At 37.7% G+C, this 19,700-nt stretch overlaps 2 protein-coding genes across 2 annotated transcripts; one reads left to right on the forward strand and one right to left on the reverse strand.

Annotated features, from left to right (window-relative positions):
• The first annotated feature begins 3,064 nt into the window (after positions 1–3,064).
• Positions 3,065–10,082, forward strand: LOC104103072 (protease Do-like 9). The gene is made up of 9 exons (XM_009610949.4): positions 3,065–3,807; positions 5,001–5,200; positions 5,313–5,493; positions 5,588–5,779; positions 8,482–8,714; positions 8,823–8,924; positions 9,005–9,055; positions 9,180–9,284; positions 9,371–10,082. The coding sequence occupies exons 1-9, from the start codon at positions 3,246–3,248 to the stop codon at positions 9,467–9,469; spliced, it is 1,725 nt and encodes a 574-aa protein (XP_009609244.1). The 5' UTR covers positions 3,065–3,245; the 3' UTR covers positions 9,470–10,082.
• A 2,817-nt stretch (positions 10,083–12,899) lies between these two features.
• On the reverse strand, positions 12,900–15,778 carry LOC104103073 (serine/threonine-protein kinase 54-like). Its single transcript, XM_009610950.4, has 6 exons — positions 15,446–15,778; positions 15,045–15,166; positions 14,068–14,264; positions 13,797–13,971; positions 13,579–13,713; positions 12,900–13,498 (listed from the first exon to the last, which is right to left on the reverse strand). Exons 1-6 carry the CDS (start codon positions 15,678–15,680, stop codon positions 13,292–13,294), a joined length of 1,071 nt encoding a protein of 356 aa, XP_009609245.1. The 5' UTR covers positions 15,681–15,778; the 3' UTR covers positions 12,900–13,291.
• Between the last annotated feature and the right edge of the window lie 3,922 nt (positions 15,779–19,700).

Raw genomic sequence — 19,700 nt, forward strand, 5'->3', positions numbered from 1 at the left:
CCAGTATATTTCTTTCTTTGATATACCCTTTCTATATTCTGATTCGCTTTAACATGTTTAGAAAGCTTTTTGAAATTTTCATTGATCAATGATCGTAGAGAAGTGAACTCGCCCATCACCTAATAATTACACAAACAGTTAGAGAGGGGTTAGAACATATAGGAAAGTTAATACTTAAAGTGTAAAGTTGAATACGCATTAACAATACTTACATAATCCTTGAATGAATTTAGATCCCGCCTCAAGGCAGATAAATCATCAGATTTAGAATCAGTTGGATTCTTAACACTCAATACAATTTCCTTGATTTCAATCTTAGCAGTAGGAGAAATCTTGGCTTGAGGTATTGCGGACACATGTGGTATTGGACTCTTTGCAATTGAGGGATCATTTAGTTGTTGTTTGCTCTTTTTGTGAGATGGTGATGAATATGGACCAACACTTGCATCATGTTTCTTCTTTGGTTGAAGAGACAGTGTAGGACTAAAGTCATCAGAATCCTCTTCATTGTTGTTTGTATGACGAGGACTTTTGTCTACATCAACGCCATCCGGAGGCACCTGAATAACTGCAAAGCTCACTAGCGGTTGGTTGAATATTGTTGTATTTCATTTAAAAATAGAAATACACTCAATGTAAATCATAATTGCTGTATGATTACTAATGTAATATTCTTTATGTATATGGGTAATTATGTATATACATGTATTCAATTGTATTGTATAAAAAATTTACAACATTGAATTAAATGTGTAGCTGTAAACTGTATTATGTATTCTGTTGTATTTCTGTTATTTGTGAAAACATAGACATAGATGTATGATGTATTCAACTGTATTTATTTTTAAATTTTAACATTATTTATAATTACAGAAACATATGTTGAATAAAATATCAGTCAATTAAATAATAATAAATTACCACGTTTCCCTGGTCGTTGAACATGCCGTTCATCAAGTAAGCATAAGTTGGCTAGTTATCAGTAGATTTCAATTGAGCAGTCTGGGAATCCGGTTATCAATTCGGAGTACAATTTTGGGGTCGACCTTTGAACAACACTCATACAACCATACTTGCATAGCGAGAGGCATCCCGGCTATCATGTAATACTTCTTCTGGGAATCCATCTTCTTACTAATAGATTTGATAAGGGCTTGGAATGCCTCCTTACCCCATGGGTAATCAGAATATCTCCCGCTCTCGACCAAGTCAAAATGTAGTCTTGGGATAGTTGTGCAGTTCTTCTCAGTGGATAATATGAATGTATGTATGAAATACAACACAACTATTTTAATGGCATCTCCATCGTTGTCAAAACCCCAATTCTTGTCATCAAAGCATTTCAACAAATCTTTCTTCTTGACATTCTTTGCACCGCCAAAGTATGTATCCACAACCCTGTTAGGAATCTTTGTGTTAAACTGAAAATCTTCAGCTTCACTAGCACAATTGAGACCAGTAACTACCGCAAACTCCCTGATTGAAAAGCATAATATTGTACCATTCACGAATCAACATGACTTTCTTCCAGCTGCAGAACCATGAAGCACATGAACAATTGATGTTGAACCTCACAGTGCTTCATATTGAGGAAACTTCCAAAACAAGTAGTACCAAATAATTTATACTAATCTGGAGTAAGATTTTCTTTGAGGTCGGAGATTATGTCGGTGTTAGTGTAGGAACTGATATGCGGTGATAAAATAGGCGGGTGTTTAACAAAGAGTTTTATTTCCTACATACAAAAATAATTAAAAAGATAAAATATATGATTGAAAATATAGATGAATACAGTTAGGTTGAATACATAACTCATTCATGAAATACAACATAATGCACTGATAATTACCACAAAAACTATGAGTTATGGCAATGACTATTGTTTTAAATATAGATGAATACAGTTAGGTTGAGAATGCAGATGAATACAGTTACGTTGAATACATAACTTAGACCGAACAATTGGTGTATTTAAAAATGTTGTTGAATGAACTAAAATACATATAAATACATCTAAATACAATAGTCAAAAATCACTATACAAAATAAAAATCAGTGTAGGCAATATCGAATACATATAAATACATCTAAATACAAGAAGAGACAACTATTGTACAAGCTAATAATCAATGTATGCGGACTCGAATACATATAAATACATCTACAATTACCTTGTTGTTCTGTGTTTTCGAGCTAGTTCCTTTAGCAACCTATTTTTCCTTACTCCTTGAAGCACCATCCATGATTTTTCTTCTCTTTTCCACATCAGGAAGTGTTGATTTTTTTGAAGATTTCTCAACTTGACCTTATTTCGTAGGGTCATTGCGAATTTTTGTTCTCCTTTCGGCTTCAGTGGTTGCTGATGAACCTGCAAATACAGGTTCCGCTTGAGTGATTTGCAAATCGAAAGATGGCCAATCGAAATTGAGTGTTTTGGTGGGTATACCTCGGGTAACCCTCTTCGGAGTTATTAAATCAGCCATTAAAGAGGAAATTTTAAGTTTTTTGGTGAAAACATAATAATGGTGAATATTTTAAAAAAAATTAGTAAAGAGAAAAAGAAGAAGATTTAACCGGCCAAAAGCCAAAAATTTTAACACTTACCACAACTTTTTGGAGCAAAAAAATTAAAAATTGAGGGAGACAATGGCGTTGTGAGAGAATCGTGGATCAACAATAGGGAAGACAATGACGCTGTGAGAGAGAGATCATGGAGAGAGAAATAAGATATTGTGCGGTGATTTTGGGAGAGAATAACTGAAAGAATGAAAGAGAAAAATATTAGACAACGTATTTAATGACTTAACGGTAGTGTATACCATAAAAAATATATTTTGCTATAAAAATTAAAGGATAGCTATAGAAAATAATATTTTAAAAGGGTTTTTATTTATAATAAATAGGGCGTAAAGCTTTGCTATAGGAGGTAAAATTTCCTTTATTCAATGGAATTGGGCTGATTTCATGGCAGCGGGCTAAAATCTATTTGGGCTGCACATTTTTACAAAGCCCAATTAAAGGACAAAATTTGAGCGGGCAAAGTGAAATCCTTATAGCAGCTTCTTCCCAGAAACTCAAACTCAAAACTCAAAAAGCAGCAGCCAGCAAACATGGCTCCTTTTTCATTTCCATTTTGAAACTTTTCTCTCAAAAAAACACTGAGTTTACTCTTTCTAAGTAAAGCCCTCCGATTTCGTGCTTTTTACTTCTTTGCCATTTTGGAAGAACGTTCCCTTTTCGTTTCAATGGGAGACTTAAAGAGGAAAAGAGGCCGAAAACCTAAAAATGCGGTGTCGGACTCCGGCGGCGGCGCCGAAACAGCCATGGACGAAGGCGTAGTTTCTGCAAACCCTATCGAAACCGCCGCCAACGGCGACACACAAACTCACCGCCGTGGCCGTGGCCGCCTGAGGAAAGTCGAAGAAGTAGTTGACAGGGATATTGCGGCGTCACCGGAGAGACGAGGCCATCGGTTTGCCGACCACAACAACGGCGAACTCACCGCCACAGTATTGAGTGGCGACTTGAGGCATGTCGTGGAGTTGGCTACCGCAGCGGCGAAGGCGGCACCGTCGATGGATGCGGTGGTGAAAGTGTTCTGCGTGCACACGGATCCGAATTTCTCGCTTCCGTGGCAGAGGAAGAGACAATACAGCTCTAGTAGTAGTGGTTTCATAATTAGTGGAAAAAGAGTGCTCACAAATGCTCACTCTGTGGAGCATCATACTCAAGTTAAGCTCAAGAAACGTGGCTCTGATACAAAATACCTAGCTACTGTACTCTCCATTGGAACTGAGTGTGATATTGGTATGTTCCATGACTTTTACGAGATTTATATACAGTGACAATGTAATGTTTTCTATACATTATTAGTGTTATTTAATGTGTTATAGCAGTTCAGTTACCATTTATTATAGAGTTTAAGTTATATAACTGTAAGTATAAGGAATTTTTACATCATTAGGTCACTTTTACTTATGGTAGCATGTAACTTGTCTTACTAACATTACAAATCCCACATTTTAAGGAGGTATACTTGTACATGTGCTTTGGGTGATTTGATAGTGTAATTTTTTTACACCAATGGTGTATATAACTTAAACCCTTTATTATAGTATGTTATCAATTAATGCTATGACTTTCAAGTGACCTAATTGTGTACATAATTTTTGTATTGTCAGTGCATTAATCTTAAACTAAATTTTTTATTCCCCGTCTTGATTTATGTGTTGATGTTTGACGGCACTAAATTTACGAAAGAAACACAATCACATAAATTGGGACTGAGAGTGCTAATTTTTGTTTGCCCGAATCTTCAATTTTCTTAGCTGTTGTTGCCTAGCTTCCTATATATATATATATATATATATATATATATCTTGCCTTAATTTTTATTATTTTTCTTGGACAGACATCAGATTGTCAATTCAATGTTACTAACCTAGTGTGCATTTGGTATGGGGACAATGTTTTACCCTGGGAAATAATTAGTGTTTGATTGGGCATAATAATGACCTCGTGACATTTTTTAGTAGGAAAGATTGATAACATTGGTGGAAGCGAGTGATATGGAATAAAAGTTGAGATCATTGTACATTTCAGTGAAATTTTATTCCTTTGACCCAAAGCTTTGGTCTAGTGGTAAAACCACAACTTGTGATGTATGGGTTAGGTGCATCTCACATGTTTTAACAGTGCTACAAACAAAAGTTTGGTATTTAAGTGGAGAAGGATAGAGGGACGTGTGCATGCACGATCCACCGCGTTTCGAACCGTGTGCCACTGGCACAAGAGATTTATTGGTTATCAAAAAATATTTTTCCTCGGAACAAGTTAAGGTGACCAAATATCATAAAATGATTCCATACAGGAAAACGTTTTGCATCAAGGTGTTTTTCGTCATACAAAACACTCCCCTTGCATCATTTTACTGTTAGAATTTGGTAAATTCAGTACTAAAAAGATCTTAAGCTGGCTATTTTGTTGTTATTATGAAACAGCAATGTTAACTGTGAATGATGATGAGTTCTGGGAAGGAGTATCACCTCTTGAGTTTGGGGATTTGCCTGCACTGCAAGATGCTGTAACTGTTGTTGGATACCCTATAGGAGGAGATACGATCTCTGTGACTAGCGGTGTTGTCTCGCGCATTGAGATACTATCTTATGTTCATGTGTCGACCGAGCTCCTTGGATTGCAGGTTATGTTTTGAAGTTTCTCCCTTCCTGCAGATATTTTCTTTAATATTATACATGGTTTTTATTTCCTTAATTTGGTTGCTATGGTTGTAATTCGGCGAGACTATTGTGCAGATAGATGCTGCCATCAATTCTGGAAATTCTGGTGGACCTGCGTTCAATGATAAGGGGAAGTGTGTAGGTATTGCATTTCAATCCCTTAAGCATGAAGATGCCGAGAACATCGGTTATGTCATACCAACTCCAGTAATTATGCATTTCATCCAAGATTATGAGAAGAATGGAGCATATACAGGTACATGAGAATTCCAATAACATCTTGAACTTGATTAAATTGATGGTCTCAAAGTGCAAACTTATGTCTTGTACGGGCTTCTCCTACATTGTAGGATTTCCTGTCATTGGAGTTGAATGGCAAAAAATGGAAAATCCTGACCTCCGCCAGTCGGTTGGTATGGCACATAATCAGAAGGGTGTCCGGATCCGAAGAGTTGAGCCTACGGCCCCAGAATCTAATGTTCTAAAGCCTTCGGATGTTATCCTTAGCTTTGACGGAGTTGATATAGCCAATGATGGAACAGGTGAACACTGATCTCATCCCAAATTAGACATGTTTGAGACAGTTCTCTTAATATCAATGTGCTTCCTATTGAAATGATAGATTTATATTTTAGTTCGGCAGCCCCCTCGTCCCCTCACTCTCCTTTCCCTAATATGAACCTTGAGTCATCAAAGCCTTTCTGACTTGGCCTGGCCCGGTTGCCCTACGCGACCGGTGATAAAAGGGCGAAACTCTCGGCTGTAGTTTGCGACCTATCTTCAGCAGGGGCCTTTAGTCTTTTGATTAGAGTAGGGGTAGCGCAGGTTTCATTACTTTTCTTCCATTCCGTCGCAAAAAGAAAAGGATATATAATGATCGATTTGTACATTTCTGGAAAGAGTTCCTCGAGAGGACCATGCCCTAGCCAGTTGTCAACCCTAAAGGTTTTTTTCCGACTATTTCCAATACCAAAGCCAATATTAGCAACAAAAATAGGCCATTGTTGTCTGATGGTTCTCCAAGTGCTCACCCCAAATGAAGTTTTCACTAGTTTAGTACACCAGTGACCCTCTTAACCATACTTTTGATTAGTCATCTGCCTCTATAAAGCTTGTTCTTCCCAGTTGTGTCTCCATAACCTTTCTAGTAGCAGACACTTATTACGTACCCCTTAATTCCTTGTACCGAGACCACCTTCTCTTTTGCTGGTTGTATTATGACCTCCAGATTCTAGGGCCATTTTGGTATGTTAAATATGTTCAGCTTATGAGTCAAAAGTAAGTCTTTCTTAAATCTCATGCCTAGTCAAATATTATCATGTAAAATAAAACAGCGGGAGTATGAAAGACCTTATGGAATGTGATACCTAGTATTGAAGTTTCTTCCTGTTCTCCAATTATGTGTATTTGATCTTATTGATTACAAAAATGGCGATTTAAAGATTATGCTTTATATTCAGAAGAAAGAATGCTAGATAAGTATAGATTAGTCAAAGTAGCATATTCATTATCTAGTGAGAAGTTAACAAATAAGTTTAAAGAAGAGATAAGACACTACTATTTAACGTCAGGTAGATCTCCGACTAGTGTGAGTGGACTGTATAGTTGTACTCAAGAGCAAGAAAGCAAATTGAAATCATGAAAGCATCAAGATTTCATTTTCCCTTTAGTTGTCTACTTTTCTCGAGTATTTTATCTTTTAGATGCTTATCTGAAAAGGAAATATGAAACTCTGGTAAATTCCATATAGTGTATCCACAACATTCAAAAGATGTTGAGATACTGTACAAATCATCATTGTGATTTAGGTACCTGGCAATTAGAAAGGGACTGAACAAAGAAAAAAGATTATTCCTTTTCAAACAAAAGAAACATAATGACTACTATAAAAGCGGGGAGAAGGTTCAAATTCATTTACTAGATGTCTATCCATTGATGCTCTGGAATATGTTTTGAGCTTTGTCCTTCCTCTTTGTTGGTATGTTTAGTTTTTTCCGTATGGTCTGCTTTTTGTAATTTAGGTATTGAATTGTCTAGTAGTTAAATACATATTAACCTTTCATGCAAAGATGTTCATTTTGGTAGCCATATACCTTATGGTGTAATGTAAACATTGCTCAATAGGGTAATAAATCTAGTTTGTCAAGCAATTTATGCCAGTGCAGAAGACTGCATTTAGTTCATTTCTATTTATCTTGATAGAATTGTTACTATTGTCAGCATTTCATTCTTGTGCACAGTTGATAGTAATATCTTTCATACTTCTTGGAATTCTCTCTTCTATGCTGCGATTAATTTATTTGACCACTCTGGAAGTAAGAAATAAAAGTCTTTGTTGGGGATGGGTGAAGGGGCAGAAGAAAATACAGAACAACTTTGGGGTCGTTTGGTAGGACGTATTAGAGAAAATAATACATGTAGCTTTGGTATTATAATCCTTTGTTTGGTATACTTTTTCAATCTAGTATAACTCATACAAGTATCAGTTATACATCCTGTTTGGTATTATCCAATGTATAACTAATACATACATAGCAAACCATGGTATTAGCAATACCAAGACTAGTAATAAATGCATGAGTATGGTTAAACACAAAATTGCCCTTGAAGTCCCTCAAAGCTAAAGAATGTGGAGGGTATTTTTAGGAAACAAATAATTTTTTTAAAATGATACAATGCATGTCATTTTTAATACACCACACCAAACAATCATAAAAAAAAAGCTCAGCACAATTAATAGCAACATAATTAATCCATGCATTACTAATTCCCACATTACTAATACATCCTATTCAGTACTATTCTTATACACCTTACCAAACGACCCCTTTGTGTTGCTTGCTTTGGTAATACTAGCTATTTGTATTGGCTACTCAAAACATTGAAAAATATGTTAGGTATTGCAAGATTGTCCAATTCATAGTCCTCGCACTAGGGTTCAAGAAGCATCCCATTGTTTAGCTGGGAATAATTGATTTGTGGAATCCCCATTGATATGATTAAAAAGGATCATATAGGTGCCTAAGAGGGATGGTTGGGAGGAATAATGGATGTTGCATGTTTTTCTTGTGGGAGACCCTATATTTGGCCCACCTAAGAGACCAAAAATTAAGTTCTAATCACAAATATAGATGACTTTATGAGATGGGAAATTAGAAACTCTCTATCACTGAATTTCTGAACTTCATTATTATTATTATTTTGAAAATTGTAAATTCCTGATTTTGGTATTGTTATTTTTCAGTACCGTTCAGGCATGGAGAGCGCATTGGTTTCAGCTATCTTGTTTCTCAAAAATATACTGGAGATGATGCTCGAGTGAAAGTTCTTCGTAAATCTAAGACTCTAGAATTCAAAATAAAGCTTAATGCACATAAACGATTGATTCCAGCTCATATCAAGGGAAAACCTCCTTCTTACTACATTGTCGGTGGATTTGTTTTCACTGCTGTTTCTGTACCATATTTACGTTCAGAGGTTTGTAATCAACTGCATAACTTCATATTTCATTTATTACTTGTTCGCCATGCCTTTGAGGGCTTACATATCTTACTTGGGTACCACTTTTTTTCCTTAAAAATTTAGTATGGAAAAGATTATGAATTTGATGCTCCAGTTAAGTTGTTGGACAAACTCCTACACGCAATGGCACAATCAATTGATGAACAACTGGTTGTGGTTTCTCAGGTCAGTCTAGCTCTTTGACAATTTACTAGTCTGTTATATCTACGGCTCCTTTTTGATCTGCCTTGCCCACTTCCTATTAGGTGCTTGTGGCTGACATCAATATTGGTTATGAAGAACTAGTAAACACTCAGGTGAGAAGAAAATATTGCGGGACTACAGAGCTGATCACAGTAGCATTTATGAATTAGCGAGCTGCCATTGGTAGTTTTTTTCACGTGCATCTATATGTTTTGACATTGAATGAATGTAATCTAGGTTCTTGCTTTCAACGGCAAGCCTATAAAAAATCTGAAGAGCTTGGCTAACATGGCGGAGGCCTGTAAAGAAGAATACATGAAGTTTGATCTTGATTACGATCAGGTTATCTCTCTATCTGATTTTTTTGTCTTCTTTTTTCTTTTCTTATCCTTTTGGACCTCTCAAGGTGATTCTGTTGTTTTTTTTAGATTGTTGTACTGCAGACTAAAAATGCAAAAGCGGCAACATCAGATATTCTTGCAATGCATTGTATACCTTCAGCCATGTCTGATGATCTGAAGACATGAGAGCTGTTATCGAAGCCCTGGAATCTCCGCATTCACCTTTTCTCCTCTTTGAGCTACTTTTTTGTGTTTATATTCCTATTATCTTTGGTCAATTTGCATAGATTGTGGAGTTTCTACTGGCAACTGTGGTGTCATCGATGGCCTCTCCATGAGAGAGTTCCTGTTCTTTTCCCTGCAATAGGAACTGAACAGATGCAATGAAGTTTTGGTACCTGTTTTTTTCCCCCGAGTGCGCAGTTCAAAACATGGTAGATAATGGGCTCGTCCCATTGCCCTTCTCCACTTAAATACCTACCTATTACAGTGCATTCCTGAGATACAAGTGGAGAGCGCTGTTTCTCCACTCGTGGCTTTGAGTGCTTTAAAGCCCACATAGAATGTGGTTCAGAACTCAGAAGTCCTATCAGGAGAAAATCACTCTGCTGCACTCTCCCCCTCAGGCCGCCTTTCATTTCTACCTATACGATCTATGTTCTTGTAGAAAACATACCTTTATGTGCTTGTAGGATTTACTTTTCGATATACTTTAGCTAACGCTTGTTGCCTGCGAACTGCATAATGATGACTTGAGGTCATGAACATCTAACTTATCTACCTTTTTGTGTTGTATTCATTTTTTGTACTCTTTAACACGGGAAACCTTTTTTAGCTGAAGATAGCGCTAGAGCCGCTAACACAACATTCAGAAATGTCTTTTCCTTTCCCTACTGAACTTTTTTAGCTGAATAGTGTTTTTTGCAAGTTCATTGTGTTTGGCTAATCTTTAAAAAAAGTACTCCCTGTGAAAGTGGAGTTGGCCTAAAATGGGTGTAATAATATTACTTCAAAGTTGTAGAAGGGGTCATACGACCCCAGCAAAATAGAAGGGTGCATCTGGTAAAGTGAGATAACCCCAACGGGGTAATTATGTACCTTTGAAATATTGAATAAATTTGTTTGAGTATTTCAAGTGAAATTTGAATTTTCATATTCGAAAACAGCTAGCAACTTCTGATTAGAGTGCACTGTTTATGGTTCTTCATATCTGAGAAATTCTTGCTTCGTATATAACACTGCCCTGGATTGGAACACAAAATTTTCCGCACTCAAGGGTGTGACCCAGTAGTCAATGAAGTTAATAAAAACCAGAAAAATTAAGGTTGAAATCTTAACAAAGACCAAGCAACATCAGCTGATGTGTTATTGGTTTCTTGCTTCAGTCCCAAACGTGTTTAAACTGCACACTTGTGTTTGCCTTAAACAGTCACACTACATATATAATAAACATATACTACTAACTTGCTCTATACACCCTTCAATCTACTCTCTCTCTCTCTCTCTATACACAATGGTCAGAGCTAGAGATATTATGCATCTTCTTTTAGCTATTTTGTTGAGTTTGCTATTCACTTCAGTCCATTCCCGTAACCGTTTGAAGGTCACAAATAATCATTATCATTCTGAATTAACACAACCTAATTTGTCAAATTCTCAGAATCATAGTCATAGCCAAGACATGAAGGTTCCTCAACAACAACGTGAATCATCAGCTCTTTTACAACTTGAAGACCTCAAGAATTCAGGTCCAAGTCCTGGCCAAGGCCATGCAATGCGCCCTGCACACTATCCACCCCATTGATCCGTTCAATTGATCCGTCCAAGTCGAAAAATTATATTGTGCAATAATTGAATCCATTCGACAAAAGGGAAGTTTCTAGTGCAGCTGCAAACGCATCTCAAAAATTGTGCCTAAAAGTTCAAGTATCTGAAGTGACACTCTTGCATGCATTTTTTATTGGTCTTATTAGAATTTCTGGTTCCGCCCCTGCCACTGATTTAACTTTATATAGTCTTAGTCCCTCGAAGTTGCATTTTGGTATCTTGAAAGTGTTGTAGTTCATAACCCACAGTAATTATTTTTGTTTTCCTACCTCTCATTTTTTCCCTGTAGAACATATCCATCAAATACTGCTGTGAGCAATTGTTAATTTTTTTTATTTTATTTTTAATTTGTAACATGATATGATAGTGTATAAGCGAAACGTCTAATAAAAAATTTATTTTATCAAGCAAGTCGACGATAGTACATTTGGTTCAATTATCATGCATATTGCTTGTTCATGAGTAGATTATGCTTGCAAGAAATAGATGCAAGGTGCAGAGAAGTGTAGACAGAGAAGGGAGTGTAGGACTCTGATACAGCAACATTATCAGATAATTATTGTTTAATAATTCGTTAGATATCTTATACATTTGTATACATCTTAATTATGACCATGATGCTTCTATCTTCTTTTAGTTATAATTATAAATATTCACGAACATTGGCCCAAATCCTGACCAATAATATCTTCTTTCTTGACATGCAACTAAAGTTTCTTATGACTGAAGTTACCTGACATTTTGCTTTATGTGTATTTTGTAATGTTGCATCTAAACGAAGAGATTGTGAGTTCGAGTCACCCCAAGAGAAAGGTGGGGAGTTCTTAGAGGGAGGGAGTCGAGGGTCTATCGGAAACAGCCTCTCTACCCCAGGGTAGGGGTAAGGTCTGCGTACACACTACCCTCCCAAGACCCCACTAGTGGAATTATACTGGGTTGTTATTGTTGTTGTATCTAAACGAAGAGATCAATGACTTTGTCTTAGCATACTCGTATGCTAAACCGAAAAATTATACTGCACATCTAGGTCAAATATTACTTTTTATACATTTATTTTACAATTTTGCAATACGCCAACATTGAAGAAGAAAAAGATGTACCACAAACTGAAGTTATCTGTTTTGGTTCTTGCTACTTCCTGTGATTCAAGCACTGTTACATAACCCCTGACCAGCTACTCCAAGCTAATTTTCTTATTTAATTTAAAATTTTAAATGATTGCCAAAGAAACAAAATTTAATCCCTACAGCGACATCATATCCATTAACCAAACAAGATAAAAACATGATTTGTACATTCCCCCCTCATTAAGAATCTCATTGACACTTCCACTTAACAAGTCCTGCTATAATTCTATTCACAATCCCAACAAGCATGAAAGTAATTCTTCAATGATCCTTTTATCGCACTTTTTGTTATGTAATATTTAGCTGCAACATGAAATCATTGAAGTGGTGTCCTAAATCATTTCTTTTTCAAAATAAGAGTGACGTCCAAATTAGCTTGCACGCACCTCGACTATTCTATCAGGTACCTGCTACTTCTCACCCGGATACTTTTGACCACAAAGGCAGGCGGCAGGCAGCTAATCGAGATTTAATATCCTAAATCTTTTTTAAGAGGAAGATGTGGAAATTTGACATAAATACATGAGGTCAACAAGTGCAACCTTCACTATAACCTGCTATTCATTTACTAGATCTCATGGAGCTTTTGAACATTGAGTTTAACCAAAACCCAATACTTTCAACACAGAACAAAGATATACATGTAAAAGAAACACTGAAACTCAGCAAAAACTAAATTCTAAACTCATAATCTTAAAAGTACAATGAGTTCAGTTCTAAGTGCTAAAAACATTAAAGATTGAATTCAACAAGTTTAAATCATCCTGCTAAACCTACATCTTGCAGGTTTCAAGACCAACCGGTCAATAGTGTTTAATTAGACAATTCATTTCAAAGATGAAAAGGTATAGAGCTGCACATGCATGAGCTGATGAATAAATGCATGTATGTATGTATATATCAGAGCTTCTTTTACCTCACCAACTTTAAGTTCCCACTCCTGTAAACTTGAAATCTTAAATCTTCTTTTAAAACTGTGCTCCTTCCCTCTTCATTGGACCAACAACTTACAGATCTCACTTGCTAGCAATTTTGCTAGCTGGAGAAGCTCTTCTCAAGGACCTCGGTGTCTCCCAAAGCAGAAGCAGCTCTGGCGTTGATCAACAGGGATCATCCCACCTCCCTTTGATGTGTCAATTGATTCCAACATGGACACCACTTCATCCATTTCTGGCCGCTTGTCAGCACTAGCATCCCAACACCGCTTCATAACATTTGCCAAAGAACTTGGGCAACAACGAGGTATCTCCGGTCTCAAATTCTGCAAATCCAAAGCAGAGTTGTGACTTTTAAAGATTTTTTTTTTGCTCTTCAACGAACAAAAATGTGATATATTTCTACCTGTCGGACAACAGCTGTTGTCACTTCTGAGAAGCTCAGATCTGGATATGGCATGTCACAGCAATATATCTCCCAGAGGCAAATGCCAAAGCTATATACGTCACACTTCCGGTTATACGGGTTGCCATTAAGAACCTGTCTTGTAGACCATGACAGAAATAAGCAACATATATTTACATATGATGCACGTGGGTGGGTCTCATAAGTCAAGCACATACCTCAGGTGCCATGTAACCTAGGGTTCCAGTCTCCCCAGTCATATCATTAGGATTTGAAGCTTCAACACGAGCAACACCAAAATCAGCAATCTTAAGTGTACGATTCCTGTCAAGAAGCATGTTCTCTGTTTTGACATCCCTATGGACTATCTTCTCAGAATGAAGATAGTTTAACCTGAGAATACATTTTTAACATGTTTTGTGTCAAACACATGCTGTTAACATATACTATTATATAACTACAAGAGGAGTAAGCATTATGAAATTTCACCCGCGTGCTAGATCCAGCGCCAGTTGGACCACAACTTTGAAGGCCAACTTCCTCCTGTGGCTCTTGATGAGAAAAGACTTGAGAGTACCCCCGGGAAGGTATTCAACCACCACACAACAAAGGTTACGTGGAATGCCAATGACACCATTCTCAGTCTGTATGTTGAGATCTGGTGTGCCCATTGCAGCTCCTATAAACTGCGAAAATGTTTGGCCATTTAAAATGTCTAATATTCTTGCAACTCAAACACTTTATGCTCCATAAAAAGACTTTCAAGGCATCAAATTAAAATCGCGTGCCACTTCTGCACATCTATATCGGAACTAAACAGCTGAGAGTAGAGCATGGCACAACTATTCAGAAGGGGAAAAAAGGCACTGACGGCGCATTTGGACAAACTGAAGGTTTTTTCAGGGGACCCGGGGGTACGTTAAAGTTCAACAAGTTGAATTATGTAGAGACTTCGGCTCTTTCCCAAAATTTGGAAACAAGACTCTAGAAGTAAAAACTATTGATAAAATGGAACTTATGCAAATTCTAATGAGAAAACCTTAAATATTCATGGGCCAGCAGCTTGTCAATGTGACCAGAAATATTTCATTCCTTCAACTTGGTCACGTGCCTCTGATTTGCTATGAACACAAATTTATACTTCAAACACTATAATGTTGTGACCAAGTTAAACATCAATCGATCTCCTTCATATTTCAGTTAGATATGTAGCGAAGAAAATGAAGAGTAATTTTGACAATTTGGAACCCAAAGCTTTTATTTTATTATTTTGGTTATAGGTAGAATGTAAAGCGATTTCAGCATATCATGGCATCATTTTACAAAAACTTGCATCTGTTTTCTACTTTGTGGCATCTAGGATGACAAAAGCTAATTTTTCAATGTAATACATATTACCATCAAGAAAATGGCAAAATGAATAGTTGAAGCTTGTGGCAATGAATGGTGAAATTAAAATATCTTACTTTTGTGACATTAGGATGATCAAGCTTGTGCCATACAGAAACTTCTTGTGTAAAAGCTGCTCTAACTGAAGAAACCTCAGCCTGAGACCTCTGGCCTTCTTCTCCCCAATCAAGAAGCTTTACTGTGGTTAAGACAAGAGAAAAAAGCTTTCGATTAGCTAAGCATGAAATAGTGATGAGTTGTGCACTTTGAATTATAACTTAAAAATGGATTGTGGTTGACAACTAGCCACTTTCAAAGTTGTCTTGAATAGGCTCATATTCATTTCCGATTTGGTTCAACTTTTCTTCTCAAAAGAATCTATTGCATCATTTCTAACATACACAAAGCTAGCAGCTAGCAGATCAAACAAACAATTAATACAAGCATGTTTTGAAGAAAAAGAGAAGAAGGAAATTACCAGCAACATCAAGGGCATCATAGATGCCACGATGAACGGTACCAAAAGTGCCACGAGCAATGACAGTTTTGATGATAAGCTTAGAAGGGTCAATTTCCCAAGCATGTTTAATTGGGATCTCTCTACCCATTTCCTGTTTCTCCATTGTCCATCCTCTGCTTAAATGCCTTTCTAGCTGCTCATCTATGCTCTTCAGATCTATACGGTCTGCTCTTACAAAACCCACTTCCTCCATCACTCTGGAGACAAACAAAACAGGGAAAGAAATTACCTATAAATTTCAGTTGGATAATGGGACTACACATTTCGCCATGTCTCAAGACTACTAGTAATTGTTTCAGATTTACAGGGCTATTTATGCTTAATATATAAATCATTTTGTCTTTTTTTTTTATAACTAATGATAACTAGTATATATATATATATATATATATATATATATATATATTGTATACGGTTAAAACAAGGTGTACCCGATTTACTTATTTGACCGAGACCGGAAGGTTGCATCGAAGGATGGTCTCGTAAATATATATATATATATATATATATATATATATATATATATATATATTGTATACGGTTAAAACAAGGTGTACCCGATTTACTTATTTGACCGAGACCGGAAGGTTGCATCGAAGGATGGTCTCGTAACGGAACAGACTAAATCACGAGGATAAGATACCGAGTTCAGAATCGAGGTACCTGTCGAGATCGAGGTTAGTAGCGATCAAAACCAAATGAGACAGACATCGAGCAAGATCGAAGATAGCATAATAACATAAATGCGAGATATCCGTCACTAGTCGAGGATCATGGCGTAAATCTCGGAACGGATCAAATCAGAAACGGTTAATTAGCTAATCATGGGATTTCCTTATATAATTAGAATTATACCATAAGTGGAATTACTCCACTATTTAAGGGGTGTTCTAATCATCTGTAAGACACATTGTTCAGAGAAATAAAAGCAATATAATTCTATTTCTACTATTGTTCATCAACTTGTTATATTTTAATTGCTCTTACATCAACCAGTTTGAGGGTATCTAAACTCGAGGGTTGAGTTCCATTCTAACACTGGTTTGATTTACTTTATAGTTCATTTCTGTTATTAATCTTCATACTTATCAATTGGCATTAAGTGAAATCACGTATCCTTAGAACCACATTATAAGTTTAATTGTTATTCAATTTTAAGGGTAAACAGTTTGGCGCCCACCGTGGGGCCAAAGATAATAGTGATTGCTTAATACTGATTCCGATAACACACACTTCTTTACACTTGTTCTCGTAAGAATCTTTGTTTTCAGGATAAACATGTCAAACTCACAAGCATCGCCTACACATGGTGACAATGGCCTCAGATTTCATGGGGAAAATGACAATATAGCCGCCCCAGGGATCGAGGCGCCTCGGGCTGACCTCGAGGGAGCACCAATTGCAAATCCCGTCGATGTCAGTTCACATGTCACCCTAAATGCAAATTTGGGCGTTGATCCCGAAGGTAGCATACACAGGGAAGTTCGATCAGGTGGTCGAGGTATGCAGGGCGGAGAAGATGGTGGAGTTAGCATCCAATTGATATTCGAAATGTTACAGGCTCAACAAGCCGCTATAGCACAACTACAAAATCAGCACCGAACACCGAGTAGGATCGAACCAGAAGTCGTCCACAGGACCGGGCCTGTGCCGAAAAGGTTGAACGCCAACGAATTGGGGATTGACCTCGCTGTTATGAAAATGCTCGAGGAGCTCACTAAACGGATTGAATCGGGAGAAAAGAAAATCGAGGCAAACGACAAGAAAGTAGAGACATACAACTCCCGGGTTTACCAAATACCGGGGGCACCGCCGATTCTAAAGGGTATGGATTCAAAGAAAATCGTATATGAGCCTTTCCCTCCAAGTGCGGCTCCGAAACCCATTCCGAAGAAAATTCGAATGCGAGAAATTCCTAAGTACAATGGGACCACCGACTCTAATAAGCATGTCACTTCTTATACATGCGCAATAAAAGTGAATGACTTGGAAGACGATACGATTGAATCTGTTCTACTGAAGAAATTTGGAGAAACCTTGTCGAAAGGAGCAATTATATGGTACCACAATTTGCCGCCTAATTCCATCGATTCCTTCGCCATGCTTGCAGACTCCTTCGTAAAGGCACATGCCAGAGCAATAAAGGTTGCGACTAGGAAGTCGGACCTCTTCAAGGTGAAACAAAAAGACAACGAAATGTTGAGGGAATTCGTATCTCGGTTCCAGATGGAACGCATGGAACTACCACCGGTCATAGACGATTTGGATGTTCAAGCCTTTACTCAAGGTTTGAACGAACGAAATTTGGTGGCATCACGACAGCTAAAGTAGAATTTAATTGAATATCCAGCGGTAACCTGGGTCGATGTACATAATCGGTACCAGTCAAAGATCAGGGTCGAAGATGATCAATTGGGGACACCTTCTGGTTCCGTTTATCCAAACGGGCCCGTCGGCAGAACTCAAAGGGATATCGATAGAGAACTCCAGTCAAACAGAGATCGATACCAACCATACAACGCAGATCGAAGAAATAGCGGCCCAGGATGCAATCCCATTAGAAATGATCGAAGTAACGATCGAGGACAGAGCTCTCGAGGGATCATGAGCAAAAGTGGCTTCGATAAACATGTCGATCCCACATAAGTACCACGATTATCAGAATACAACTTCAGCATCGACACATCAGGTATTTTGTCAGCCATTGGGAGAATCAAAGATACTAGATGGCCCAGACCCCTACAAACCGATCCATCCCAAAGGAACCCCAATCAAATATGCAAATACCTTCACCAAATGCTGAAGTTCCCAACTCCAGATGGAATAAAAACGGTGCATGGGGAATAACATGCTGCCAAAGAGATGTTCGCGGTCGACGAAGTAATACCGGTATCGGCGCTTTCGTCAACAAAAGGATCGGAGTCCAAAGGAAAACATGAAGCTAAATAGCAACCACAACCACCAGCCTCGACTCAGTCGGAGAAGCAGGGAACAGACGAGGACGACGACTACTGGACCCCTCGATCCTTCATAATCCCCGAGGATTCCGACGCCACCAAATCGACAGTCGAAGAGCTGGAGCAAGTCATACTAATCGAGCATCTACTCGATCGAAAGGTATACCCGAGTACGGGGTTAACCCCCAAGCTCAGGGAAAAACTCATTAAATTTCTTATCAATAATATGGATTGTTTTGCTTGGTCCCACCTAGATATGACAAGGATCCCGCCGAAGATCACTACATACCGACTGAGCTTGGACCCGAAGTTCCGCCCGATAAAACAAAAGAGAAGGCCCTAGTCCGAGGTAAAACATGCATTCATCAAGGACGAGATAGCCAAACTTCTCAAAATAGGATCCATTCGGTAAGTAAAATATCCTGAATGGTTAGCAAACGTAGTCGTAGTCCCTAAAAAGGGAAATAAACTTAGAATGTGGGTAGACTATAAAGATTTAAACAAAGCATGTCCTAAAGCCTCTTTTCCTCTGTCGAATATCGATTGCATGATCGATGCCACGACCAACCATGATATACTTAGTTTTCTCGATGCCTACTCCAGGTACAATCAAGTACAAATGAACCCGGAGAATCAGGAAAAGACATCGTTCATCACTAAGTACGACATCTATTGTTATAATGTAATGCCATTTGGACTAAAAAATGCTGGTGCCACGTATCAACGCTTAGTAAATCGAATGTTCAAAGAACAAATAAGTAAATCAATGGAGGTTTATATTGACGATATGCTAGTTAAGTCCATGCTAGCAAAGGATCATTTGACACATTTGCAGGAGACCTTCTATATACTAAGGAAATACTACATGAAACTCAACCCGGAGAAATGTGCATTTGGGGTCGGCTCGGGCAAGTTCCTCGGCTTTATGGTATCAAATCGAGGGATCAAAATCAACCTCGATAAAATCAAGGCAATCGAATACATCATAGTCGTGGACAATGTTAAGGCCATACAAAGATTAACAGGGCGCATAGCCGCCCTAGGCCGATTCATCTCGAGGTCTTCAGATAGAAGTCACAGGTTCTTCTCACTGCTCAAAAAGAAGAACAATTTTGCATGGACCCCGTAATGCCAACAAGCATTGAAAGAATTAAAGTTGTACCTCTCGAGCCCGCCACTACTTCATACTTCAAAAGCGGACGAGCAACTCTACTTGTACTTAGCAGTCTCGAAAATCGCAGTAAGTGGGGTCCTAG

The sequence above is a fragment of the Nicotiana tomentosiformis genome, chromosome 9 (genome assembly GCF_000390325.3).
Source record: "Nicotiana tomentosiformis chromosome 9, ASM39032v3, whole genome shotgun sequence".
In the NCBI taxonomy this organism is placed as follows: Eukaryota; Viridiplantae; Streptophyta; class Magnoliopsida; order Solanales; family Solanaceae; genus Nicotiana; species Nicotiana tomentosiformis.